The sequence below is a fragment of the Capricornis sumatraensis genome, chromosome 4 (assembly GCF_032405125.1).
Source record: "Capricornis sumatraensis isolate serow.1 chromosome 4, serow.2, whole genome shotgun sequence".
Taxonomy (NCBI): Eukaryota; Metazoa; Chordata; class Mammalia; order Artiodactyla; family Bovidae; genus Capricornis; species Capricornis sumatraensis.
Window position 1 is genome coordinate 85,694,776 of NC_091072.1, and position 13,506 is coordinate 85,708,281.

The 13,506-nt window shown below is 35.1% G+C and overlaps 1 protein-coding gene across 1 annotated transcript in view; it reads left to right on the top strand.

Annotated features, from left to right (window-relative positions):
* The window catches only part of SLC2A13 (solute carrier family 2 member 13), a 521,409-nt gene that overhangs the window by 227,366 nt on the left and 280,537 nt on the right, over window positions 1-13,506 (top strand). The window contains exon 4 of the mRNA XM_068972019.1: window positions 8,961-9,069. Coding sequence (XP_068828120.1) covers window positions 8,961-9,069 — 109 coding nt within the window. The remainder of the gene's footprint in view (window positions 1-8,960; window positions 9,070-13,506) is intronic.

Genomic DNA, 13,506 nt, shown 5'->3' on the forward strand with positions numbered 1-13,506 from the left:
TTTTTGTATGATGCATTTTCATATTATTTTAGTTCAGAATACTTTCTAATTTCCCATTATTTCTTTGATCCATGGAAATTTGTTATTCAGGTTCTGATCTGGGGGGAGTTTTCCAATTATCTTTCTATTTATTGATTTGTATGTTAATTTTATTATAATCAGAGAACAGTCTCTGTATGACTTGAATCCTTTTAAATTAATTGAGGCCAGTTTTAGAGCTCAGAATATAATCTATCTCAATAAATGTTCTAAGACATTTAACATGCATTTACTGTTGAAAAGAACATTTGGTCCATAGGATGTTGTCTGAATGTTAGATCAAATTTGTTTATCATGTTGTTGATGTCTTCTGTATCTTTGCTGATTATCTTTGCTTAGCCTACTTTTACTATTACTCAGAAAGAGGTAATGAAATATCTAAGTATAACTTTCGGTTTTTCTGTTTTCCCCTGCAGTTGTGTTTTATGCTTCATACAATTTGAAGCTTTTATTAGGAGCAAAGACATTTTGGGTTGTTATGTCCTCTTGCTAAATTAAACTCTTTATCATTACAAGTTGTACTTTCCCACCGTTTTGCATGCCTGGTACTTTTTTATGGTATGCCAGAACTATTAAATTTTATCTTACTGCTGAACTTGGTTCTGGGATGCTACTCACTTACTTGGAAGCATTTGAGTCTTTAACTGTTTTAGATGGTGTCCAAGCAGTGTTTAATCTTGGACTAAATATATATATTACTGAGGTAAAACTCTTCTGAATATTCTTCCTTATGGTAGTCCTGTGTAAATTCCTGGAGTTCATTACTTTAGTTCTTTCCTGCGACTCTTTCCCCTGCCTGGGGTAGTTTCTTCACAAAACATTTACTGATCTGTCCTCAACTGAAAAATCTAGAGTGCTCATGTCTCCCGTGTCCTCTCTGTGACATTCTGTTCTCTCCAGCACTCTGCCCCATGAACTCTAGTCACCTGGGTCCTGAGCTGCATTGTTTCAACTTAAGGTGGCCATCAGTTTGCCTGCTTTCCCCTCCCCATACTGCAACCTTCTGTATTACTGCCTGAATACTTTATTCCAGATTTTAGCTGGGGCATTTGTAGGGTTCATCTCATTTACTTCCTGAATCTCAGGAGTCGTATTCTTTGTCTCCTTATCATGTGAAGTATTGTTTCATGCATTGTTGCATGGCTTTTTAATTGTTGCATATTAGAGGTAAATCTGATAACTGTTACTTCATCTCATCTGAAAGTGGAAGTCAGGACCTGGAATTTTATACAAAGTGTGGTCTAGTGCATTTTTTAATCATACCTGGAGAAACTTCTGTGGGCTCAGCTTCTTCACAGTCAGCCTGACCACAGGAATGGCTGTACTTGTCAGACTGTCCTTTACAGCCCTTCCACCAGAGCCCCTGCCACAAATGGATGATCATTGTGAAAGTTATTGATACTTAGTATGAGGTGTTCAGAATGATGGAAAAGATAAACCCATTTGGAGTTTTTGCCTGTATTGTTTTATTATGTATTATATTTTATATTCTGCATTTCCATTTTGCTTTAGTTATCTAGAGGTTTTAGTTTTTACTGTGTGGGAATTTCTGTTTTTCAAAGACAAATGTTTCGTTAACAATAAACTGTGAAATGTTTGTGTACATAAAATGTTTTTAATTATAAAAGTCAAAAGAAATTTTATAAGTAGAGCATGCATTTTAAATTTTCACATTTGACCTATTAGTATATTTGAACATTTCTTGCCTCATAGCTTGCATAAAATGAAGATTAATGGTTTGCATTCATGAAGTTAGTTTTACTGCCTAATAAGGCTTGGTTTATGATTTTAAATTCTTTCAATCTGTTTGTGCATAATCAGATGTATAGCTGCTATGACCAAAATTTATCTTTAAAAAATATTCCAGTATAATAGAGGAACTACCATTGTTTATTATTATCAGGAATTCCAAACCAAAAGAAAGTCTAAAACCCAGAGGTAACCATATTTTTTATCTATAATATTGTTTTTCATTTTTATTGTAGTATAGTTGATTTAAAACATGGTGTTAGTTTCAGCTCTTCAGCAAAGTGAATCGAGTATACATATACATATATCTACTCTTTATTAGATTCTTTTCCCATATAGGTCATTACAGAGTTTTGAGAACCTATGTACAGAAGGTCCTTATTAGTTATCTATCTTGTATATGGTAGTGTACATATGTTAATCCCAATCTCCCAATTTATCCCTCCCCTTGTTTCCCCCTGGTAATCATAAGTGTGTTTTCTACATCTGTGACTCTGTTTTGTAAATAAGTTCATTTTGTAACATTTTTTTTTAGTTTCTACATGTAAACAAAGTCATATGATTTTTTTATTTCTCTGTCTGACTTAATTCATTGTGACACTCTCTAGGTCCATCTGTGTTGCTGCAGATGACATTATTTCATTCTGCTTCATGGCTTAGTAATATTCCATTGTATATATACACATATACCAGATCTTTTTATGCATTCCTCTGTTGATGAACATTTATGTTGCTTCCATGTCCTGGCTACTGTAAATAGTGCTGTAATAAACAGTGGATGCGTGTATCTTTTCAAATTATTATTTTCTCCAGATGACAGGATCACATGGTAGCTCTACCTCTAGTTTAAGGATCCTCATACTTTTCTCCATATGTACCAATCTACATTCCCACCAACAGTGTAGGAGGGTTCACTTTTCTCCACATCCTCTCTAGCATTGATTGTTTACAGATTTTTTTGATGGTGGCCATTCTGACCTGTGTGAGGTTGATACCTCATGTATTTTTTATTTGCATTTCTCTAATAATTAGTGATCTTTTCGTGTGTCCTTTGGCCATCTGTATGTCCTCTTTGGAGAAATACGATCTTTCATCCATTTCTTGATTGGATTGTTTGTTGTTTTTAATTTTTTATATTGAGCTGCATGAGCTATTTGTATATTAGAGATATTACTCCTTTGTCAGCTGCTTTGTTGGCAAATATTTTCTCCCATTATGTGGTTGTCTATTCATTTTATTTACAGTTTCTTTGCTGTGCAAAAGGTTTTAAGTTTAATTACGCCCCATTTGTTTATCTTTTTTAATTTTCAAAATAAAATAAAGGAGATATATCAAAAAAGATCTTGATGCAATTTATGTTAGAAAGTGTTTTGCCTATGTTTTATTCTAAGATTTCTATAGATCTAGCCTTCACTTAAGTCTTTAATCAGTTTTGAGTTTATTTTTGTGTGTGGTGCTAGAAAATGTTCTAACTTTATTATTTTACATGTAGCTGTCTAGTTCTCTTAGCACCAATTAGTGAGGAAAATGTCTTTCTTTCAGTTCAGTTCAGTTCAGTCACTCAGCCATGTCCGACTCTTTGAGACCCCATTTACTGCAGCCTGCCAGTCTTCCCTGTCCATAACCAACTCCCAGAGATTGCTCAAACTCATGTCCATCAAATTGATGATGCCGTCCAACCATCTCACTCTCTGTCATCCCCTTCTCCCCTGCCTTCAATCTTTCCCAATATCAGGGTCTTCTCCAGTGAGTCAGTTCTTCGCATCAGGTGGCCAAAGTATTGGAGTTTCAGCTTCAGCATCAGTCCTTCCAATGAATATTTAGGACTGATTTCCTTTAGGACTGATTGGTTTGATCATTCAGTCCAAAAAGTCTCTACTTTTTAATAAGCTGTCTAGGTTGGTCCTAGCTTTTCTTCCAAGGAGAAAATGTCTTTTTTTTTTTTTTTTTTCCCATGGCTGCAGTCACCATCTGCAGTGATTTTGGAGCCCAGGAAAATAAAGCCTGTCACTGTTTGCATTGTTTCCCATCTATTTGCCATGAAGTAATGGAACCAGATGGAATGGGAAAGACTAGAGATCACTTTAAGAAAATTAGAGCTATCAAGGGAACTTTTCATGCAAAGATGGGCATAAAAAAGGAAAGAAAATATATGGACCTAACAGAAGCAGAAGATATTAAGAAGAGGTGGCAAAAATACATAGAAGAACTATACAAAAAAGATCTTCATGACCCAGATATTCATGATGGTGTGATCACTCACCTAGAACCAGACATCATGGATGGGAATTCAAGTGGGCCTTAGGAAGCATCACTACAAACAAAGCTAGTGGAGGTGATGGCATTCCAGTTGAGCTATTTCAAGTCCTGAAAGATGATGCTGTGAAAGTGCTGCACTCATTATGCCAGCAAATTTGGAAAACTCAGCAGTGGCCACAGGACTGGAAAAGGTCAGTTTTCATTCCAATTCCAAAGAAAGGCAATGCCAAAAAATGCTCAAACCACACAATTGCACTCATCTCACGCTAGTAAAGTAGTGCTCAAAATTCTCCAATATGTGAACCATGAACTTTCAGATGTTCAAGCTGGTTTTAGAAAAGGCAGAGGAACCAGAGATCAAATTGCCAACATCTGTTGGATCATGGAGAAATCAAGAAAGTTCCAGAAAAACATCTATCTCTGCTCTGTTGACTATGCCAAAGCCTTTGACTGTGTGGATCACAATAAAATCTGGAAAATTCTTAAAAGAGATAGGAATACCAGACCACCTGACCTGCCTCTTGAGAAATCTGTATGCAGGTCAGGAAGCAACAGTTAGAATTGGACATGGAACAACAGACTGGTTCCAAATTAGGAAAGGAGTACATCAAGGCTGTATATTGTCACCCTGCTTATTAACTTACATGCAGAGTACGTCATGAGAAACGCTGGGCTGGATGAAGCCCAAGCTGGAATCAAGATTGTGGGGAGAAAGATCAATAACCTCAGATGTGCAGATGACACCACCCTTATGGCAGAAAGTGAAGAAGAACTAAAGAGCCTCTTGATGAAAGTGAAAGAGAGTGAAAACGGCTTAAAGCTCAACGTTCAGAAAACTAAGATCATGGCATCCAGTCCGATCACATCATGGCAAATAGATAGGGAAACAGTGGAAACAGTGTCAGCCTTTATTTTTTGAGCTCCAAAATCACTGCAGATGTTGATTATAGCCATGAAATTAAAAGACGTTTGCTCCTTGGAAGAAAAGTTATGACCAACCTAGACAGCTTATTCAAAAGCAGAGACATTACTTTGCCAACAAAGGACTGTCTAGTCAAAGCTATTGTTTTTCCAGTAGTCATATATGGATATGAGAGTTGGACTATAAAGAAAGCTGAGTGCCGAAGAATTGATGTTTTTGAACTGTGGTGTTGGAGAAGACTCTTGAGAGTCCCTTGGACTGCAAGATCCAGCTAGTTTATCCTAAAGGAGTTCAGTCCTGGTTGTTGATTGGAAGGACTGAGGTTGAAGCTGAAACTGCAATACTGTGGCCACCTGATGCGAGGAGCTGGCTCAATTGAAAAGACCATGATGCTGGGAAATATTGATGGCAGGAGGTGAAGGGGACGACAGAGGATGAGATAGTTGGATGTCATCACTGACTCAATGGACATGAGTTTGAGTAAGTTCTGGGAGTTGGTGATGGACAGGGAGGCCTGGTGTGCTGCAGTCCATTGGGTCACAAAGAGTTGGACATGAATAAGCAACTGAAATGAAATAATGAATGAATGAATGATGGAACTGGATACCATGATCTTTGTTTTTTGAATGTTGACTTTTAAGCCAGCATTTCACTGTCCTCTTTCACTTTCATCAAGAGGCTCTTCAAGTCCTCTTCACCTTCTGGCAAAAGGTTGGTATCATCTGCATATCTGAGGTTATTAATATTTTTCCCAGCAATCTTCATTCCAGCTTGTGTTTCATCCAGCCCAACATTTGCAGTGATGTACTCTGCATATAAGTTAGATAACCAGGTTGACAATATACAACCTTGATGTACTCCTTTCCTAATTTAGAGCCAGTCTGTTTTTCCATGTCTTGTTCTTGCCTCCTTTATCATAGATTAGATGACCATAGGTGCTTGTGTTTATCTCCAGACTTTCTATTATGTTCCATTGATCTATATTTCTGATTTTGTGCCAGTACCATGCTGTTTTGTTTCCTGTAGCTTTCGAGTATAGTGTAAAGTCACAGAACCTGATTACTCCAGCTCTGTTTCTCAAAACCCAGATTTAAAAAAAAAAAAAAAAAACTAGGAAATAAATATGGGATGTTGTGTGATAATTTATCTCTTGTTATTTTGGCTAATAAAACTTTAATCCTAATTTGTCATCATTTTCTCTTTATTTTTCTGCCCTCCAATATCAGTATTGCTTAAACTATCAAGTCATGAAACAGGTTAATAGAGAAAATAAATACATCTATCCAAAGATTATGATAGATTTCTTACAGAAGACTAGTTTCTCATCTATGGAGTTTCCTAAAAGCTGAAAAATGGGTTTGGGTGTTTTTTGTTTTGCTCTGTTTTGTCACATCATAGTGGTCTTTAAATTTTTTCATGGTATATAAAGTAAATTATAATCTTTTCCCCTTCATGGATCACATTCTTGTCGTGGTTAAAGGGCTTGCATAACTCAATGAAGCTTTGAGCCATGCTGTACAAGGCCGCCCAAGACAGATGTATCATAGTGAAGAGCTTTGACAAAACATGGTCCACTGGAGGAGGCAACCCACTGTCATTCTTGTTGCAAGAAACCCCATTAACAGTATGAAAAGGCGCAAATATATGACACTGGATGATGAGTCCCCCCAGATGGGAAGGTGTCCAGTATGCTACTAGGGAAGGATGGAAGGCAATCACTAAATACTCCTGAAAGAATTAAGTAATGGGCCAAATTGTAAACAGTGTTCAACTGTGGATATGTCTGGTGGTGAAAGTAAAGTCTGATTCTGTAAAGACATAGGAGCCTGGGTGCTACAGTCCATGGGATAACAAACAATCAACTTGATCACTGAATAATCTTTTATATGAATTTTTTGATTTATGGAAATAGGTAGGTATTTAATTGATGGTGTGCACAGTCCTTATTTTGTGGCTCATTCATAGATTTCTAAGTTTGCAGATGAGTCTGCTTTTCAGAGAAGTGACCCAAATATATTTCTATATTTTCATAAAAGCTACCTATTTGAAACAACCTTCTTAAAACTTTACTTAAATATAAAACAACTTGACATTTATAATACTCTTAGCCTACTTTCTAAATGGGTGTGTCCAGTCTTACCATCTAGAGACAAAATTGTTGGAAGTCAATCAAGTCTTCATGCAATTATAATTGTTACTATGTAGAGATGAATATCTTTACCCAGCAATCTTCAGTACTAACTAATGCCCTGTCTTGACATCCTGTATGAACTTGTATTGCTGAGACAATAGCACATTCTATTCCATTTATGTGAACTGGAATATAGATTTCCAGAAGATTCCAAAATAGCGAAATTTTCTCATTTCTCAGGTAGATTTCTACCTGACTTGGTTTCAGTATCAGCATCAATTCAGTTGCTCAGTCATGTCTGATTCATTGCAACCCCATGAACCGCAGCACGCCAGGCCTCCCTGTCCATCACAAATTGCCGGAGTCTACCCAACCCATGTCCATTGAGTCAGTGATGCCATCCAACCATTTCATCCTCTCTTGTCCCCTTCTCCTGCCCTCAGTCTTTCCCAGCATCAGGGTCTTTTCAAATGACTCAGCTCTTCGCATCAGGTGGCCAAATTATTGAAGTTTCAACTTCAACATTAGTCCTTCCAATGACATGGTTTAGAGTTTACTTAAAAAAAAAAAAATAGCCTCCAGGAAAAATTCCTCTAATGAAGCAATTAACTTCCTAGTGATCGCAGGCTATTTCTTATACAGCAGGAATACTAAAGATCCTTTTAGTCAACTCTGGCACCATAATGACACTATACAGCATGCCTCTGTGAAGTTGTAACAAGCACTTCTGGGAATAGAAGGGGCACTTTGGGTAGTTATGTCCAAATGATAGGCCTTAATTGGTTAGTTACCTTACTTAAGGCCTGAGGGTTCAGATCTAGAGCTTTTCAGAATTGATCTAGATTCTGATATAGAGACACCCATTTTGAAAGCCCATTGATATTTTTAAATTATCATTTAATACCACTAGGAAACTATTAAAAAATCTAGAAATATCATACATATACCTATATAAAATAGATTTTAAATTTTATCTCTTTATTATCTTTTGGGTATTTTTATTAATAATACTCATTTCATTCATAACTGAGTCTGATGTCACAGTCGGATTCCTTAACTTTAAATACATTGGAATTAATTTTGTTACTTTAGTCAAATGCTGCTGCTACTGCTGCTAAGTCGCTTCAGTTGTGTCTGACTCTGTGCGACCCCATAGACAGCAGCCCACCAGGCTCTGCTGTCCCTGGGATTCTCCAGGCAAAACACTGGAGTGGGTTGCCATTTCCTTCTCCAATGCATGAAAGTGCAAAGTGAAAGTGAAGTCGCTTAGTCGTGTCCGACCCTCAGCGACCCCATGGACTGCATGCAGCCTTCCAGGCTCCTCCGTCCATGGGATTTTCCAGGCAAGAGTACTGGAGTGGTGTGCCATTGCCTTCTCCCTTTAGTCAAATAAATTGTAATAAATTCTGTTCCTTGTTTAATTGTTTTTTAATGAATGCCATTCTTTTAGTTGATTAAAGCAATTTTTCCAGTAACTTTGTAAGTTGTCCCACATTGAGCGGATTTTAAATAGTAATTAATTGCCTGCAAGCAGAAGAACAGAGTGTTTGTTACAGCTCTTAGAAATTTAAGGAAAAAGAATTTCTAACCATTACAGTTATGTAGATCTTCCCCCTAGTATCCCTAAAATGTTTTAACTTGAATTCTCTCTAGTTGATTTTATAGTTTCAACTCAAATATTTACTGTTTTCAAAAATATATTATGCCCCTATTTCTATAAAAGTACACATGTTCTATTTTTAAATGCCAAGTTGTGTTGATTCCATACAGATTTGGGGAAATTTATCCTAATGGGAATAATTACTGTGGGAGCTAAAAATAATAGATGTGTCCTTCTTTTTCCTTCTTTTTTTTAAAAAGCTGGACCTGTGATCTGCAGAATGCTGAGTTATCCCCCAACTCGCCGAGCGTTAATTGTGGGTTGTGGTCTACAAATGTTCCAACAGCTCTCAGGCATTAACACCATCATGTATGTATTTCTTTCTAACTTTTTAATGAAAAGATTGTGAGGAATTATTTTATATGGAAAAAAATAGTAGGACTCATGGAGATTTGTTTTTATTAAATGTGTAGAAGTCTCCTTTTGGGAGATACTTAACCGTACAGTATTTTTAAAAAACTGTATAGTTTAAAAGTCTTACCAAATTTTAACTAGAAGGAAGTGACTTATTTTGTTCATTGTAATTATTGGCTTTATTTGATTTCTTACAATTTCTTTTTTATGCCATCAATTAGTTTCTTTTATTCTGAGCTACTAAGTGTATCATTTTTCATAAGCTATTTCATGATTCACATTAAAAAGTAAACCAAAGGATAAACCTGGCATTTATTAGAGATCGGTGGACACACAACTAGTTCATTTCCTTTTAGGACAGTCAGTTACAATACAATGTGATAAGAACATTAATAGAAGTATGTCCTTTACAACTAGAGTACAGTAGACCAGGGATGGACTGGGAGCAAAGAAGTAGGAAATATACAAAAGTTCCTCATTTTCTAGTTTTCACAGTAATTCTCAAAGTTGTATGTGTGTTGTGGGTGAAGCCGAGTGAATAGTGGGGGTTTGACTATTTCATTCATTCAATGTTAAACCCATTTTTGATGGTTGATTTTGTACTAGATACATAGCAATGAATACAGGAGACACAGTCCTTGGCCTTATAGAGTATACAGGCTGGTGCAGGAAACAACACATTAAATAAATTCACAGTTTAATACAGCATTTCAAATTGTCATAAGAGCTATGTAAGATTGTTCCAAGAGAAGACTTTTAAGATCCTAGGTAACAGAATATGGGTTAGAGAAAAGCCATGATTTTTGCTGAGAATCTGGTTATTGGTGAAAAGCTATGTTTTCAGAAGCTTTCCGTTATACATAAAATTATTCATTAGAAAAATACAAATTATGTAAAATATATTTTACCCAGTAAACCGTTTGTTTTGGGGACTTTTGATTTTTTTTTAATTGCTTGGGTTATAATGAATTATTCAGTGGTAATTTCAGAAGAGTGAATTAGTTAAAGCAGTAACTACGGCCCAAGGACCGATTAAATTAAGTTGGAATTTACTAAGAAACTCCAACTTGAATATATCCATACCCTTTGTGAATTTGACTTTAATGATAATCCTTGTTAGCTTTCTGAACTACATTTTAATATTGGTTCTCTCCTCCCCTCTAACATTTACTTTCATTTTTTCCTTACCATTATCATATCTATTAAGCTTATCTGTCAGTATAGCACCTAACAGTTTTGTTTCTGGACGTGGCATACCATGGCTTTTCTGAGGCACATCCACTGTCCTTAATGTAGTAATGGTATGGAATTGTAACAAGCCTAGCACCAATCTTTCAAACAATACAATTCAGTTATAATCCTATGTACAAATCTAGTTCATCAACCTAATTTAACATATGTCCTATTTCTCAAAATCTTTTGTTTGTTCTACCCTTTTCTAGGCATTTAAACTTGACAAGTTTAAAGCATAGAAAGTGAATTTTTGTTGTGCTTCTTTGTATTCCTATAAAACAAGGATCACAGACAGGGCCAATCTAATTAGTCGGTGAGGTGAAGCCAGTGTGTTCCTAGTTGAAATGATTGTTATATAGTCCACTTGTGATATCTAATGTAAAATGTGCTGATTCAAGTTTTCAGATTTTAATAAAATGTGTATTTCTCAAAATCCTCAGTCTTTTCACAGTGAGATCAAGTGAAATGACTATAAGGATCTTGATATTCCTTAAGATGTATGATAGTCATTAATGTACTTTGCTTATCACAAACTAATAGGTAATGTCTTCAATACAGCTGTTGCTTGTAGTTGAATATTAATCCTGGAAAGTAGGAATAATAAAATAAGGTAAACGATGGTTAATTTTATACTGTGTCTACATGATGCAGAATAGGCAACTCCCTACAGACTTTACTAGAACCTTAGTATCGGAGGTTAGAAGACTAGACACTTAAATGATGTTACCTATGCTAAGTAACTGTTGGTTTTTCATAGTACATAACTTCAGACATTCATATTTTAAGCCCATAAAACTGTAAATCAATTTCTTTAAAGTATACTATGCTATTATTATTATTTGGATGGAAAATGACTAATTTAGGATCCTCATATAATGTGTTTTTTCCTACTTTATCTAGTCTGTATTCATGTGTGTGCATGTATATGTTTTTCTTTTTCCATTTTTTCCCCCGTTATCCTTAAGATACAGTAAATACTATCATAATTTTTCTTATAGTTTAAAATAATCTTTAAATGCAGCTTAATAGTTTTTTATTGCCTTTACTAGAAAATATCTATTACATTTTTTCATTTAAAAATGTTATTTAATTCAGAATTCTGTTTTTAATGAATATTTTTTATGTATATTACTCTTTATTCTTTCTCGCTTCTTCTCTTTCAAGTAGAAAATGAAGTAGGCAGTGCTCCTTTATATTTCCAACCCAAACTTAATAATCTGTAGAAGTTGATATTTTTTTATAAAATCCATTTTCTACCCCAAGTTTTAATTCTGACTTGTACCAAGAACAGTTCATAAAAGATCATATGAAAACGTATTGAAACATAAAATCATCCTTACAATTGTTTTATATAATCTTACCATGTTTAGTTTTCTCTGGTCTGCCTCATAGGGGCTTTATTTCTATATCCATGAATTAATGTTCTATTTCAGTTAAAGAAATAGGTTTATTTCTTAGAATATTTATTCTCTGCTATGAAAAAAAAATATATATATATAGTGTGAGTGTATCCAGGTATCTTATATTTGTATAAGTCGTGTTTATATCCTAACCCATACCGTATTGTCCTCCTGTCATATCAAGCATAGGACTTCTAAGGTCTTAACACTGTTACATACTTCAGACACTACATTTAACTTTTAGAAGAGGCAATTTTCTATTTTGACTCTAATCAGTAATTTCAAACATGCTGCTGAATAGGTTATTCTCTATTCACAAGAGAGAACAGAGCAAATAGAGTTCTGTTTTCCTGATATATTCCTGCTATATTATTGTACTACCTCACAGAGCAATAAAATATTTCCACATGTCAAAATAAATGGAAGAGTAGTGATCTATGAAGAATATGATGATTAATGTGAAAACAACTCACTTAAGTAATTCTCATGTGATTTATTCTAAACTCTGGTTATAATGTCAATAATTTTCCAATTTCTAGCTAAAAGTTTTTATTTTATTAATAAAAGGGTCATTCCCACATTATTATTACCACAACCAAAATGTGTATGGGTGAATAATTAGGTGGTAGGGAGGGAGAGAGAGGAAAAACAGAAAAAGAGATAAAGTAAAAGTAAGGAAACACTTGGCTACATTTGGATTTGTTAGCATCTTGCTTCTTTTGAGGAACTTAAGCTATATTTTGATATGTCTTGATAATCATAAAATTTGTCCATCTTGGACAGGTGGAAGGTAGCAGAGTTTTACCTGGGAAAACCAAGTGTTTAAATGGGTCATTTTAAGGTTACACAGAAAATCTGCAGTAAAGAGGAGAAGTAAATCCAGAATTTTAAGCTTTTATGTCAGCTTCAGGTAAAAGGGATTATGGGTGTATAAACTTCTTTTGGACACTCTAAATAATCTGCTATTTTTAAGCTGCTCTTCTTTTAGATTAATGCTCCCAGATTCATCTCTTCTTTCTCTTTTCTACTAACTTAAAGTAGGGGTGGGAAATAGGCAATTACATAGGACGAGCAGATCATTCCCACTTGCATAACTGCTTTACTTTAATCCCTGGTGGATCAGTACTTCTTTGTGTTTACTAGAGATAATAGAAGGCTTTGGAAAAAATGGCCTTGCAATACTAATCTTAATAACTATCATTTACTAAGCATTAATATTGGGTTGGTGCAAAACTAATTGTGGTTTTGCATTGTTGAACTTTGTTATTTTATATTGAAATACATTTGTAAATAAATGTGGTTATATTAAACATCATTTTCATGTGCACTTCTCACTTTTTTTTGTTTTTTTTTTTGCTAATCCTTATTACTTGCCGTTTATTTTATATTTATTTTAGACTAGGGAAATGATGTTAGGCAAAAAAGCATATTCGGGCAATTTTCTTATTTGAGTTCAAAATGGGCCATAAAGCAGGGGAGATAACACACAACATCAGCAACACATTTGGCCCAGGGACTGCTTACAACTTTACAGTGCAGTGGTGGTTAACAAACAGCTAACAGATTCACAGTACAGAGGGTCATTGAAGTTGATCCTCTTACAACTGCACGAGAAGTTGCTGAAGAACTCGACATCAACCATTCTATGGTCATTTGGCATTTGAAGCACATTGGAAAGGTGAAAAAGCTCCAAAAGTCAGTGGCTCATGAGCTGACCACATATCAAAAGCATCATCATTAAAGTGTCATCTTCTCTTAT